The 16,352-nt window shown below is 35.8% G+C and overlaps 1 protein-coding gene across 1 annotated transcript in view; it reads right to left on the reverse strand.

Moving 5' to 3' along the window:
- GBE1 (1,4-alpha-glucan branching enzyme 1) overlaps nucleotides 1–16,352 on the reverse strand; it is a 308,909-nt gene that overhangs the window by 243,142 nt on the left and 49,415 nt on the right. Inside the window, exon 4 of the mRNA XM_049857862.1 lies at nucleotides 6,831–7,000. Coding sequence (XP_049713819.1) covers nucleotides 6,831–7,000 — 170 coding nt within the window. The remainder of the gene's footprint in view (nucleotides 1–6,830; nucleotides 7,001–16,352) is intronic.

The following is a 16,352-nucleotide window of genomic DNA, read 5'->3' on the forward strand; positions in this document are numbered from 1 at the left end:
ACAGGGGTCCGAGAATAAGTGGTGCCTCCCAGTCCTTATAGCCAACAGCTCTGGGTCCCCAAAGTCCAGCTCAAAGCCCACCCACCTATACACTCTAGGGAACAGGAATATGCCCTCCACCTACGCACTCGGGAGCAACTGTCAGCCCCCTACCTTGTCCAGCACATAACCCCCTACTGCAGACAGATACCTGTGCCTGCTCCAATCACCCCTATGTACCCCCTGCCCATCTAGGACGGCAGGGGAGAACTGCACCATATGCTTGGTGACCAATGACCTGGACACCTGTGCTGAATCCACACAAGAGAAGAAAACAGATTCCTGGGCTCACAAACCTAGTAGCAGCTCTAACAACCTGGAAACAGGACATGACAGCTTCAAAGACACCAATAATCAAAGCAGCTCATACAACCAGCCTCTTTGGGCATATCAAAACAAAGCAAAACAAGAAGCTATGATACAGTAAGCAAACATAAAATAGATAAATATAATAACTTATTAATGACTCAGAGACAGCAGTCAATGTCAAATCACACAGATAAGCAAACCATGATGGTTTCAGCAAACAACCAAAACAAAGAAATAGAAACCCTCCTGGAGGAAGATAAGGTTTGGAATTACTGGAGGTAGAATTCAAAAGATTAATATACAGAGCTCTTCAAGAGATCAGGAAGGCGATCAGACAAAACGCAGACCAAGCCAAGGAACACACACACAAAGTGGTAAAGGAATGTAAGAAGGTTATACAAGAGCATAATGACAAATTTAATAGGCTGAAAAAATCCAAAGAGAGACAGCAAATAGAAATCCAAAGATTAACAATAAAATTTCAGAATTGGACAACTCAATAGAAAGTAAACTGAGGCAAGGGAAGTCAGAATTAGTGAGATTGGAGATAAAAACTTGACACAAAGTAATTTGAGGAAAAAAAAATTTTTTTCTTAAAACTGAAGAAACCCTAAGAATAATGTGGGATTCTATCAAGAGGAATAACCTACAAGTGATTGGAGTACCAGAAAGGGGTGAAGGGGAATAACAGAGAATTGTTAAAATTTGTTGGCAGAAAACTTTCCTGATATCGTGAAAAAGGGGACGGTACCCATCCAAGAAGCTCATCAAACCCCACACAGGGTAGATCCCAAAAGAAAGTCACCAAGACATATTATAATCAAACTTGCAAAACAAAAGATAGAGAGAGAATTTTAAGAGTGGCCAGAGATAAACAAAAAGTCATCTACAAAGGAGAGTCAATAAGACTAAGCTCAGACTACTAAGCAGATACCATGCAGGCAAGAAGTCAATGGGATGACATATACAAAGCCTTGAAGGAAAATAATTGGCAGCCAAGAATTATATATCCAACAAAACTGTTCCTCAAATATGATGTTGACATTAGGGCATTTCCAGATAAAAAAAGATAAGGGAATTTATAAAAACCAAACCAAAATTACAAGAAATACTAAAGGGAGTCCTCCAGTAAGAGAATCATTAAGATCAGATAACAACCTAAGACTAGAACACAGGACTGAACGACAGGATAGCAACCCAGACAGGGAAGTCACAAAATTAAATCAAAGCTAAAACACTGAAAATAGGGAAACACAGATTTGATATGTAAAAGATGACAACATTAAAACAAAAAAGAGAGACTACATAATGTAGTCATAGAATTTTCATATGGAGAGGAAGTAAAGGTGATAGCAAGAAACAAAAACTTGGTTTAATCTTAGAAACATAGAAGTAAATTTTAAGGTAACCACAAAGGAAACTAACAAACCTACACATCAAAATAAAAAAAGAAGAAAACATAAAGATTTAGCAAATACAGATCAACAATAATGAAAATACATAAAGAGAAATGACTCAACACAGAAAATTCAGTGGAACAAAGAAACTGTCAAACACACACACACAAAAACATCAAAATGACAGCAGTAAACTCATACCTATCAATAATTACACTGAATGTAAATGGTCTAAATGAACCAATAAAGAGATAGGGAGTGGAAGAATGGATTAAAGAAAAAAAACACAATTCTTCTACATGCCGCCTACAAGAGACACAGTTTAGACTCAAAGACACAAACAAACGAAAACTCAAAGGATGGAAAAAAAAATAAGCGAACAGCAATCAAAAAAGAGCAAGAATGGCAGTATTAATCTCTGACAAAATAGACTTTACAGCAGAATTCACCAAAAAGGATAAGTAAGGACACTATATAATTAAAGGGTCAATACACCAGGAGGACTTAACCATAATAAATATTTACGCACCCAACAACGGGCTTCAAAATACATAAGACAAACACTAACAGCACTGAAAAGAGAAATAGTGCCACAATAATAACAGAAGGCTTCAACACACCACTTTTGATGAAGGACAGAACATTCAGAAAGAAGCCTCAAAAAAGACATGAAGATCTAAATGCCACAATCAGTTTACTTGATCTCATAGACATATATAGAACACTCCACCCAACAGCAGCCAAGTATACTTTCTTTTCCAATGCACATGGAACATTCTCTAGAACAGACCACATATTTGGCCACAAAGCAAGCCCTGACAGAATCCAAAACATCGACATATTACACAGCATCTTTTCTGACCATAAAGCCATAAAAATGGAAATCAATAACAGAAAAAGCAGGGGAAAAAAACCAAATACATGGAAACTGAACAACACCTTACTCAAAAACTACTGGGTTATAAATGAAATCAAGGACAGAATAAAGAAATCCACAGTATCAAATGAGAATGAAAACACATCCTACCAGAACCTTTGGCACACAGCAAAAGCAGTGCTCAGAGGTCACGTTATAGCAATAAATGCATACATCCAAAACAAGGAAAGGGCTAACATCAAACCATTAACTCTACAACTCGCAAATACAAAGAGAGAAGCAAAAGAAACCCTTGGGCACCAGAATAAAGCAAATAAAAATTAGAGCAGAAATAAATGAAACAGAGACTAGAAAAACAATTGAAAGAATTATCAAACCAAAAGCTGGTTCTTTGAAAAGATCAACAATTGGCCAAACTGACAAGAGAAAAACAGGACAGAAAGCAAATAACCCGAATAAGAAATGTGATGGGCAATATCACAACAGACCCAACTGAAATTAAAAGAATCATAACAGAATACTATGAAAAAATTGTATTCCAGCAAATTTGAAAACCTAGAGGAAATGGACAACTTTCTAGAAACATACTACCTAACTAAAGTAACACAAACAGAGGTAGAACAAATAAATCTAAACAAAAGATGAAACTGAAGATGCAATTAAAAAAATTTAAAAAATCCGAACAAAATAAGCCTTGGACCTGAGGGCTTCACTGGAGAATTCTACCAAACTTTCAGAGAAGAGTTAACATCACTACTACTAAAGGTATTTCAGAGCACAGAAAAGGGTGGAATATTCCCAAACACCTTCTGTGAAGCCAGCATAACCCTGATACCAAAACCAGGTAAAGACACCACAATGAAAAAAAAATTACAGACCTATATTCCCCATGAACATAGACACAAAAATCCTAATAAAATTCTAGCCAATAGAATTCAACAACATATCAAAAAAATAGTTCACCAAGACCAGGTGGGATTCATACCAGCTATGCAGGGATGGTTCAACATTAGAAAAACAATCAATGTAATCCATCACATAAATAAAACAAAAGAAATGAATCACATGACTTTATCTATTGATGCAGAAAAGGCATTTGACAAAGTTCAACACCCATTTATGATAAAAACTCTCAGCAAAATAGGAATTGAAGGGAAATTCCTCACCATAGTAAAGGGCATTTATACAAAGCCAACAGCCAACATCATCCTAAATGGAGAGACTCTGAATGTAGTCCCCTTGAGAATGGGAACCAGACAAGGATGCCCTTTATCACCACTCTTATTCCACATTGTGCTGGAGGTCCTAGCCAGAGCAATAAAGCAAGAAGAAGAAATAAAGGGCATTCAAATTGGTAAAAAAGAAGTAAAAGTATCTCTATTTGCAGGTAATATGATCTTATATATGAGATGGAGAAACAAATCACCAACTTCATACGGTAAGGGAAGAGGCCCCAGGTAAGTATAGCATTACTGAAGAACAACAAAGTGGAAGGTCTCACACTACCTGATTTTAGAACCTATTATACAACCACAGTAGTGAAAACAGCCTGGTACTGGTATAACAACAGATACATAGGCCAATGGAACACATTTGAGAATCCCGAAGTAAATTCATCCACCTATGAGCAGCTGATATTTAGAAAGGCCCTAAGTGCATTAAACAGGGAAAAGACAGTCTCTTTAACAAATGGTGCTAGCATAACTGGATATCCATTTGCAAAAAAAATGAAATAAGACCCAACTCTCACGCCATGCACAAAAACTAACTCAAAATGGATCAAAGATATAAATATAAAAACTAAAACAATAAAGATTATGGAAGAAACAATAGGGACAATGCTAGGAGCCATAATACATGACATAAACAGAATACGAACCATAACTAACAATGCACTAACACCAGAAGAGAAACTAGATAACTGGGAGTTCCTAAAAATCAAACATTCATGCTCATCAAAATACTTTACCAAAAGAATAAGAAGATAACCTACAGACTGGGAAAAAAAATTAGGCTCTGACATATCCAACCAGGGTCTAATCTATAAAAAAAAAAAAAAACTATAAAATCTACAAAATACTGCAAAACCTCAACAACAAAAAGGTCAATAACCCAATTAAAAAATGGTCAAAGGATATGAACAGGCACTTTACCAAAGAAGACATTCAGGTGACTATCAGATACATAAGGAAATGCTCAAGGTCATTAGCCATTAAAGATATGCAAACCAAACTACAATGAAATACCATCTCACCCCAACAAGGCTGGCATTAATCCAAAAAACATAAAATAATAAATGTTGGAGAGACTGTAGAAAGGCTGAAACATTTATACACTGCTGGTGGGCATGTAAAATGGCATAACCACTTTGGAAATTTATATGACCCTTCCTTAAAAAAACTAGAAACAGAAGTACCATACAATCCAGCAATCCCACTCCTTGAAATATATCCTAGAGAAATATATCCTAGGTACACGCACACCCACATTCATTGTAGCACTGTTCACAACAGCAAAAGGATAGAAATAACCTAGGTCTCATCAATGAATGAATGGATAAATAAATTATGGTATATTCACACAATGGAATACTATGAAATGATAAAGAACAACAATCAATCTGTGAAACACCTGACAACATGGATGAATCTGGGACAGATTATGCTGAGTGAAATTAGTCAGTAGCAAAACGACAAATATTGTATGAGACCACTGTTATAAGAACTCAAGAAAAGGTTTAAACATAGAAGAAAACGTTCTTTCACGGTTATGAGGGTGCGGAGGGAAGGAGAGAGGAAGTCAATAACTAAATAGTAGACAAGAATTACCTTAGGTGAAGGGAACGACAACACACAATACAGGGGAAGTCAGCACAACTGGACTAAACCAAAAGCTAAGAAGCTTCCTGAACACAATCAAATACTTCGAGGAACAGAGGAGCATGGGCTGGGGTCTGGGGACCACGGTTAAAGGGGACATCTAGGTCAACTCGCATAACAAAGTTTATTAAGAAAATGTACTGCATCCCACATTGGTGAGCAGCATCTGGGGCCTTAAAAACTTGCGAGCAGCCATCTAAGATGCATCAATTAGTCCCAACCTACTTGAAGCAAAGGAGAATGAAGAACACGAAAGACACAAGGAAAATATTAGCCCAAGAAACAAAAGGGCCACATAAAGCAGGGACTCCGTCAGTGTGACAGCAGAAGAACTAGATGGTGCCTGGCTACCACCAACGACCACCCTGATAGGGAACACAACGGAGAGTCCCTGACAGAGCAGAAGAAATGTGGGGTGCTCAAATTCACACAAAAAGACCAGACTTAATGGTCTGACTGAGACTGGAGGAACCCCAGAAGACATGGCCCCTGGACTCTCTGTTAACCCAGAACTAAAACCATTCCTGAAGCCTACTCTTCAGACAAAGATTAGACTGGACTATAAAACATAAAATAATACTTGTGAAGAGTGTGCTTCTTAATTCAAGTAGATACGCAAGACTAAATGGGCAGCTCCTGTCTGGAGGTGTGATACAGCAGAAAGGGACAGAAGCTGGTTGAATGGACACAGGAAACCTGGGGTGGAAAAGGGGAGTGTGCTGTCATATTATAGGGATTGCAACTAGGGTCATATAACAATATGTGTATAAATTTTTGTATGAAAAATTTACTCACAACTTTCACCTAAAGTAAAATAAATAAATAGATAGATGATAGATAGATGATAGATAGATAGATAGATAGATAGATAGATAGATAGATAGATAGATAGATAGATAGATAGATAGATAGATAGATAGATAGATAGATAGATAGATAGATAGATAGATAGATAGATAGATAGATAGATAGATAGATAGATAGATAGATAGACAGATAAATAAAACATGCGTATCTCATTATTTCAAAAAAAAAAAAAACCATTGCCTTCAAGTCAATTCCAATTTATATTGACCATACAGGACAGAGTAGAAGAGCCCCATAGGGTTTTCAAAGAACAGCTAGTGGGTTTGAACTGCCAACCTTTTAGTTAGCAGCCGGTATATAGGTAAAAGGACTTGATAAATTCTCTGGCTCTATTAGAAAAGTCTGATACTTATTTGTAAACATTAATCTTCATATAGTTGAATACATGAAAAATAATGAGTTTATATTTTAAAAGATAAATACAATATTACAATTAATGTCAATGCTTTCAAAAATACTTACTGAAGTCTCCAGTAAGAAAAACTCCTTCTGCTCCAGGGGCCCATTCTTTGCAGTATAAACCACCATCAGCACATGTGTGGACGCCAAATGATTCATAGCCTTTGGAAAACCTATCAATACCACCTTCATTTTCTCCAATTTTGCTCAAAGTCTTGCTAAACTGCTTATACCTTAGAAAAAATGAGAAAGAAAGAAAGTTAGAAAGTTAAATACTGCAGTCTTCGAGTAATTAAGTAGCTGTTTCTTTCTTATTGAGAAGGGACAACAAAAAAGACATCCTTAAAGAGGAATAATATGAATAATTTTATTTGTTTATAAAGGTTACCTGGTAGGTATTCTACCTGACAGTATAAGAAATTCTATCCCAACTAAGCTAAACTAATCCAACTAACATTTTTTTTTTTGTAATTTCAAGAATTTTGGTGCAATAGAGGAAATATGATGGTTGTGCTATATCATGTTGTTTTGTTTTGTTTTGTTTAATAAGCTGTACAGTCACGTCCATGTCAAGATAATATAATGAAGCAGAATCCCCCCATCTCTCCCCTTTGGCATCTAACAAAATAAAAATAAAATAATAAAAAAACAGCAAAAAAAATAAAATTGCCTTATAACAAAGATTGGCAATTTTTTCCTGCAAGGGGCAGGCAGTACATATATTAGGCTTTAGGGCTATATAGTCTTTGTTAATACTCAACTGTACAGCTGCTGGAGCAAGAAAGCAGGCAGAGACAATATGCAAATATATGGGCGTGGCTGTATTCCAACAACACTTTATTCTCAAAAACAGGTGGTTGATCAGATTTGGTCTGTGGGCTGTAGTTGCCTATCCCTGCCCTATAGCAACTAAACATAGAAAGGACATAACCTAATGTCAAACTACTAGTGGCCAGAAGAAGAAACGGAAGAGTCCCAAGCAGAACAGAGAACAGCACATGGCGGCTTCTGACCCGCTCACAAGTCCCCCAGAGTCCATACTTGTACAGCAACAAAACGCTATCAATTTTCATTAACATCCCCACATCCTGAAAGAAGCAAATTAAGGAGAAACTGGGACAATTGGGGAAGTGAACCATGAGGCAGGTGCTCAGAAGCGAAGGTTCTAGAGCTACACGGTGAATTGGGCATTGTCACTAAGCAGCCCTGCACTCCCCATACCTTGCAGAGAAAGCAATGCAATTCCCAGAAAGACAGCATGAATTCTGATAAGGGATGTAGAGGAAATATAAACATTTGATAGGGTAATTGATGAAGACCACCCCAGCTGAGCTGAACAGAGAACGACAGCCACTTAACTAAAACTGAATTCCATAAAACAAAAGCTGAGATCTAAAGAGTTGACAATATGAGAATATAAGGGGACAGGGAAACTAGATAAATGGAAACAGAACCACCAGAATGGAAATACTGAAGAATGCTCACGCATTGTGAAAAATTTAGCCAATGTCACTGAACAATTTGTGTAGAAATTATTGAATGGGAACCTAGACTGCAATGTAAACCTTTACCGAGAATACAATATTATTTAAAAAATAAAACAAAAGTTGAGAGATTATACCACAAAACAACAGAATGTGAAGTAACATGAGACTACAGATTTAAGGAAACAAATGGAGAAACAAAACATAACATTAGAAATAATAAATAAATCAAAAGGAATAAAATGTCCCAAACCAAAAGCCAAACCCACTGCCATCCAGTCAATTCTGACTCATAGTGACCCTATAGGACAGACTAGAACTGCCCCATATGGTTCCAAGGCTATAAACCTTCACGGAAGCAGACTGCCACATTTTTCTCCCATGGAGCAGTTGGTGGGTTCGAACCAATGACCTTTCAGTTAGCAGTCAAGCGCTTTAAACACTACACCACCAGGGCTCCTTAATAAAATGTACATAAAGCAAAAATACAAATTATTAGTTAAATGAATAATTAGAAACTGACATCATTAAATAGGAAAGAAAAAGACAAAGAAATTGAATGCTTTAAAAAGAATGAAAGAGATATGAAAAATAGACAAAAATGATCTAAATAAGGATAACCAGTGTCACTGAAGAGCAAAAGGAGATAAAAGGGATATAAAAGATATAAAACTGAAAATGTTTCTAAAGTACAAAATTAAATCTGCATATTAAAAGGAGTATGCTTCAGGAAAATTTAGGGACACAAATACTCCCACTCAACATATCCCATTTTAAGCTACTGAAATGCATATAATAAAGAAATAAGTCTATAGGCATCCAGGTACAAAAATGAAAGGGGTGGGGGTATTTTTTTCTAAAGGAGCTTTACCTTAAAGGCCTAAAGAAAACAAAGCCAAACTAACACAATTCTCAGAAGGAAAAAGTGGTGATCTAAGAATATTATACAAGGCAAGTCCTACTCAAGTCTGAAGGCATTTTTAAAAATACTGTCAAACTTAAAAATAATATGAAGTATATGACACTAACAAACCATTCTTGAAGAAAACTTTTTTCCATAAAAAACTAGCCAATTAAGAGATTAACAAAAACAAACAAGAATGGACAACTGTAGCAGTATGAATGAGCACTGACTTTCTTTACACACAGATCAATCGTTACCAATTGCAGAGCTGTGCAAATGTGATTACAAAAAAAGATTCTTAATGGACAAAGGAGAAATATTATTAAAAAAATAAAGAGATGATCTAAAGCAAAATAAAGTACAAGAGTGTTCAGACTGTCTTATTGTATAGCAGTGAGTCACTCAACACTAAATAAATTTAAGGTTGTCCTATTACATTGTTTAATTTCTTTATTAATCTTAGTTAGGCATGTGAAGAAATAACATCTCTTAGAACAAAAAAACATGTACATGGATTTCAACAATTGCTTTCATTTTACTTTAGTTTATTTTTCTTTGTTTAAAATACACTACATTAGCTAAAGTTAAATTTAACACATTTATTTTGATCATTATCTCATTATAGTTCTACCTTCCAACCTATTTATACATCTATCTACCTATCTTTGTATATAAAAATATCAGGAAGGATCCTCGCCTAATATTGTGAGGATGTTTCCCTAATATCAGTGAGGATTTTTGCATTTTTTTAACAATATCCCTTGAATTGTTCTATTTATGTAGTTTTAAGAAAAATGATTTTTTTCTAAAACTAAGTTTTACATCATTAAAACAGTTGCATAATTGTACAAAATGTTCATAGGAATTTTACTGGGTATGAAAAACTACATTTACAAAATTTGGGGAATGAAAACCATTTGAAATAGATCTACGGAACCAAACTGCATCCTGAAAGAGTCTTGAGCATATTATGGCGATTACAACACTAAAAGGGCTTTTCAGATCAGTAAAGAAAGTATGGCTTATCCAATAAAGTGTTTGGAACTATAAGTTAATCATAAAAAAGTAGAACTCTAAATCCAAAATGACTTTAGAGAGAACAAAGTCATAAACAAGCAAACAAACAACAACAAAAAAATGGAACCAAGAGTTCACAGATAAATACAAATTGCAATAAACATGAAAAGATGCTCAACCTCATACATAAGCAAAGAAATGCAAATCTAAACTTTAAAATTCCATTTTCCACCTAAAAGTGTGACAGCGGGGACATGGATGGGTTGGGGGTGGGGAGGCATTCTCAAACACTCTTTAATGGACTATAAATTAGAGAACAATTTGGCATCAGCTATAAAAATTTCAAAATCACATTTTCTTCAACTAAAGAATTCCATTTTTAAAAATGTATCCTGTGGATATTTCACAAAAGAAAGCAAAGACAACTATGTGCACAATGATATTCATTATGGCCTCATTTGTGATAACAAACTATGGAAAATAACCTACCTGTTCAACAATGGAAAATTGGTTGGATAAAATATGAAAACAAGTAACATAAGAGCTATTAAGAAGAATGAGCTACAGCAAAATGTGCTCATAGGTAAAATTCTTCAAGATAGACTAGGAAAAAGGCAAGCTGCAGAACAGTTTCCACGAAGTATCACATTTGTGTTTAAAAATCATTAATATAGCTACAGATGGCAGGTAGATTCATTTCATAGGGCCTGTCTAGGCTTGAGTTCCTCTGCCCTGGGTCAGGCAGAAGGCTTGGACCTCCTAGCACAACCATGGGCACCACCTGCTTCAATGACTTGGAAAGATACCCTACAGAATCTGATCATTGAACTGTAGTGGCATATGGGAGAGAAGTCCTGGTTGCACAATGGTTAAAGCACTCTGTCACTAACCAAAAAGTCTGCAGTTTGAACCAATAGCTGCTAATGGGAAAACGATGTGACAGTCTGTTTCCCTAAAGATTTACAGTCTTGGGAACCCCATGGGGCAGTTCTACTCTGTCCCATAGGGTCGCTATGAGTTGGAATGGACATGACGACAGTGGGTGGCGTATGGGAGGAGTAGGCATTGGTGGACATCCCTCTTTTCCATACTGTATGTAACGTACACACACACATACAAATTCATAGGTTTTAAAAATGCAAGTTACGTTTAATCTATTATTTGAAAGAAATTACTTTTCATGAAATGACATAACCCAGTCTCACTGATAGTGCTTATTCTTGTTTGTTTTTTTAATTGTGCTTTCAGTGAAAGTTTACAGCTCACATTAGTTTCTCATACAAAAATTTATACACACACTGTTATGTGACCTTACTCGCTCTCTCTACAATGTGACAACACACTTCTTTCCACCCCGGATTTTCCATGTCCATTCAACCGGCTCCTGTCCCTTTCTGCCTTCTCATCTCGCCTCTGAATAGGAGCTGCCCATTTAGTCTCACGTATCCACTTGAACTAAGAAGGACACTCTTCACGAGTATCATTTTACGTCCAGTCTAATCTTTGTCTGAAGAGGTGGCTTCAGGAATTGTTTAGTTCTAGGTTAACAGACAGTTCAGGGGCCATGTCTTCCGGGGTTCCTCCAATCTCAGTCATTAAGTCTGGTCTTTTCACTAGAATTTGAGTTCTGCACCCCACTTTTCTCCTGCTCCGTCAGGGACTCTCTGTTGTGTTCCCTATTGGTGGTAGCTGGGTACCATCTAGTTCCTCTGGCCTCAGACTAATGGAGTCTCTGGTTTATGTGGCTCTTTGACAGTGCTTACTCTTTAAAAAAAAAAAAAGTTGTGTGGCATCGAGTCCAGCTCACAGCTACCCTATAGGACAGAGTAGAACTGCCCCATATGGTTTTCGAGGAGAGACTGGTGGATTTGAACTGTGGACCTCTTGGTTAGCAGCTACCAAGGTTCCATGCTTACTCTAGGAGACACAAACTGAACCACCCACAGCAACCAAGCAGGAATCATAAATATGAAGACCTAGCTCCCACATAAGAATCATAACAGTGCAAACCTGATAACAAAAGAATGGCAAATGACATTGGCCTTTGTGTACAGAAAATACTGCTGAAAGATAAGAACTCTGGTGAGATGGAAAAGCCCATCTAAAAGCAACAACCTCTATTTAATAGCTACAGCCCATGGTTACCAAGCATGTTTTGCCAAATTGGGTAATTATTCAGGAACAAAAAGAATTCCAGATTTTTTTATGAGCTCTCTCTAAACACTGGCAATTATTTCAAAATACTTAAAATATGCAGATATCATTCAGTTATAAATTATACAGAAATTTGAATCTATATTAAATGACATAAGAAACAACATACAATAAAATGAACAAATGGTAAAGAAAATCAACAAAAAAAATTGCACTTATATGGGGTTAAAATGATGTATATAATATATACACATATATATAAAGTATATATGTGTATACATATATACTCCATCAATACAAGGACAGCTACTGCTGTTTTTTGTTTGTTTGTTTTTTTAAGATACAAACTTACAAAAACAAAATTGCCGTAAAGTCTTATTCTGACTCATAGCAACACTGAAGGACAGGGCTGAACTGCCCCATAGGGTTTCCCAGGCTATAATCTTCACAAATGCAGACTGCTACCATCTTTCTCCCACAGAACTGCCAGTGGGTTTGAACCACCGACCTTTAGATTAGCTGCCGAGCACTTAACTACTATGCCACCAGGGTTCCTTCAGATATAAACTTAATCCAAAAAAAACCAAAACCATTGCCGTCCAGCCAGTTCAGACTTATAACGACCCTGTAGGACTGAATGGAACTCTCCATAGGGTTTCCAAGGAGCACCTGGTGGATTCCAACCGCCTTAGCTCTTAACCACTAGGCCACCACAGTTTCCGATATGAACTTAGGGAGCTTAAATAAATGTGGTAATAATGTTATTGAGAATTTAGTTATAATAAACAATACATTTTTAGATTTATTTAAAGTTTTAAAACCGTTCTTTAGAAGTTTCATAAGTATGTTCAAATGTCTCATTTATTAAAATTTCAATGGAAAGAGGATTATAGCATGATATTACTTTAACTATCTTGACTTCCCTCAAGGTCAGCCCTACAGAGCTTGCGATACAGAAATACACATTCCACTTTGAAATCACTGTGGCTCAAAAAGGAAATTGCCTGAGGATACAGCAATCTCATCATGGCTGTGCCCTCTCCTTCTACAGTCATCTCTCTTAATACTTTGCAATGAATTTACAGGATATCTAAAAACTGGGTCAAATTTTTGTTAACCAAGAATATAAAATGAAGTTATTACAGTAACTAGCATTTTGTCCAGACATAAAGTGCTGTTATAAATATTATCAGATTTGATCTCTATATCCATGTTTTTAATCTCTTTTTTTTTTACAACAAAAAAAATAGAGGCTCAGATAAATATGTAATAATAATAGTAACTCAGTCTCTAAAAACCAACTGTCTAGGTTCAAATCCGAACTCTGTTACATACTGTCTCTGACCTTGAACAGGTCATTTAATTTCCCTTTTCCTTGGTATCATCTGTCACACGGGGGAATCTCAAAGGTTGTAAGGAATCAATGAAATCACAGTGGGAGCCACTCCACAGGGAAGCCAGCAAGGACTCAATATATGTTGGCTACTGTTTTTTCTCTTCACCTCTGTGAGGGCCAATACTATCTTTAACTTTTTAATCAATTTTCTTTTACTTGTATCACTTCTTTTGATTTTAAATGTGTATGTTGGTCACGAGCAAATGTTAAAATTATTTTCCTCAAAGTCCACTGCCATTTTTTCCTGCTATAAAAAATTAAAAATAGAGCATACTTACACATAACACATATTAGGTATTCCATATTGATCTGGATGTATGGATTAAGGAAAGTATAAAAAAAAATTGGAAGAAATTATCAATTGGATTGGTCAGAAAAAAATACATATCTGTAGGGAAGTAGCAGGAGACAGGTGTGGAAATAGAACAGGCTAAAATATTTCTTTCTTGGAAGAAAGTTCACCCTAGATCAGTTATATAGATAGTTCTAATTTCAGACAGGATTGTGAACAAAGGAGATACGTCAGGGGAGACGACTCATCCTACATCAGGAAATGTCTAGGATACAGAATCCATTCTCAAGCACTTCTGAGTGGGACTGAAGCCCAAAGAACCCATGAGAGAAATGCTTTCCTGGTTAGCTAAATTTTTACCAAAATTTTATTTTGTCATCTGCTTCCTGGGAGACACTTAGATTAACGGCAAAAAAAAAAAAAGCACAGAAGTGAAAGTTCAAGGGAAATTTTTGATAGCTAAAAAGGGGGGAAATAGTTAAAGGAAGGGAGTATAAAATATTATTAAAGAAAAAAAAATAAGTTCTTAAAGTGCCCTCAAAAAAGACTTCAGGTATCTTCCTCTTTTAAGAGAAAAATACTCAGAATATACAAAATTATCATACATATTAATGTTTTTTTATTAATGTTATCAGATGTAAATGAAGTATTTGAACTTTAAAAAGTGAAGGTTTTACGTTTCTCAAATAAGGGCAAATAAATTCAACAAATTATCCAACCCATTTACTTCAGGATAAGAATATTTATTGTGTGCTAACAATTCTAAGTAAAACAAGATTCTTCCCTTAAGTTCACCATTCCAGTGGAAAAGACTGAATGTTCAAGTAATGACAGAATAGGACTGACATGAGCAAGAGTTAAAAAGAAGAATAAGGAAGACAACAGGAAGAAACCAGTGGTTCTGACCGGGCGGAGAGGAGATTAGAGGCTTAGGAAGTAGCTGGCATTTGAGCTAGACCTTGAAGGATGAGCAGTATTTTGACAGCTGGAAAAAAGACAGAGAAGGGCATTACATGTGTAAAGATTAGGTGGTTCTTGTTGGTATGACGACTGGCTGTGAGTAGCCAGAGCAGGAAGATATTGAAGGAATCTAGTTTCCAATCAGGTTAGAAAAGATAGTTTTCAGTCAGAAAATAAATCAAATAAAAATAAAAAACCTTTACAGAAGAGATAACTGATACGATCAGAAACATGTTTTAAAGGCAGTAGTTTGAAGGATGAATTTTAATAGGCAGTTTCCACAGATAAATGAAGTTATTGTTAAATTGATTGCTAAAAGACAGGGATTTATGAATCCTTTTTTCTTTATGCAAGATCAATCAATGAAAAGAGTGCAAGGAATTGACAGAGTACACACAGTTTCTTATTTGTTTAATGCTATTGTTTATTTTTAAACATTTGAATGTCATTGATAGCCAAACAAATCTATAAATGTTCAAAATGCCATTTAAAATCTCAGTGTCATTTCCAATCTGTATTCAACTTGGCATGCACTCTTGACTTCTTCTATCAGGAAACAGTAGAAACGACAGCAATTAAGAAAAGGTGACAAGTAAGGAGTAGTGAAAATCATTTAATTATTCCACAAACATTACCAAGTACCAACTGTATAATCTACTACTATGCCAGGCACTAAAAACATGGAAATGGAAGACGTTTCTGGGTCTACGCCTTCAAGACATTCTTTGGGATGTGTGGAAGACAGTCAAGCAAAAAGCAAAGAATAGTGAATAAGCATCACGAAGGTATTGATAAAGATTTACAACCAGGGAACAGAGTAGCTAGGATTACACAAAGACAAGGAAAATTATTGGCTTTGTACACTGATGTATCCCAATCACCGGAAACTGTAGCACATAGTAAGTGCTCAATGAACAAATATTTAGTGTACACTCATTACCTGCCAGACGGCTAGGCAATGGTGATAACATGATGAGAGTCAGGATTAAGATTAGGATTACTGTGCCTGAATTTGAATCCCAATCCTACCTTTTACTAGCTGTCACTAAACCTAAATTTCCTAATCTGAATTGGAAATAATTGAACCTATTTCATAAGATTTCATATGAGATAATATATTTAAAATATATAGTGCAGTACCTAGCCCATAATCTGATGAAATCAGAATAAACACACTATTATGATAATAAATACAATCAATAATATTGTTGAATTCAAATATCAAAAAAACCTGATAAAATACACGGAAACAATAATTCACTGTAATTGTACTATTGTTGTTGCTGTTTGTTGCCATTACGTTGGCTCCGACTCATGGTGAAGCCATGTACAACAGAATGAAATGTAGCCTAGTCCCGCATCATCTTCACGATCACTC

The sequence above is a fragment of the Elephas maximus genome, chromosome 18, assembly GCF_024166365.1.
Source record: "Elephas maximus indicus isolate mEleMax1 chromosome 18, mEleMax1 primary haplotype, whole genome shotgun sequence".
Lineage (NCBI taxonomy): Eukaryota > Metazoa > Chordata > Mammalia > Proboscidea > Elephantidae > Elephas > Elephas maximus.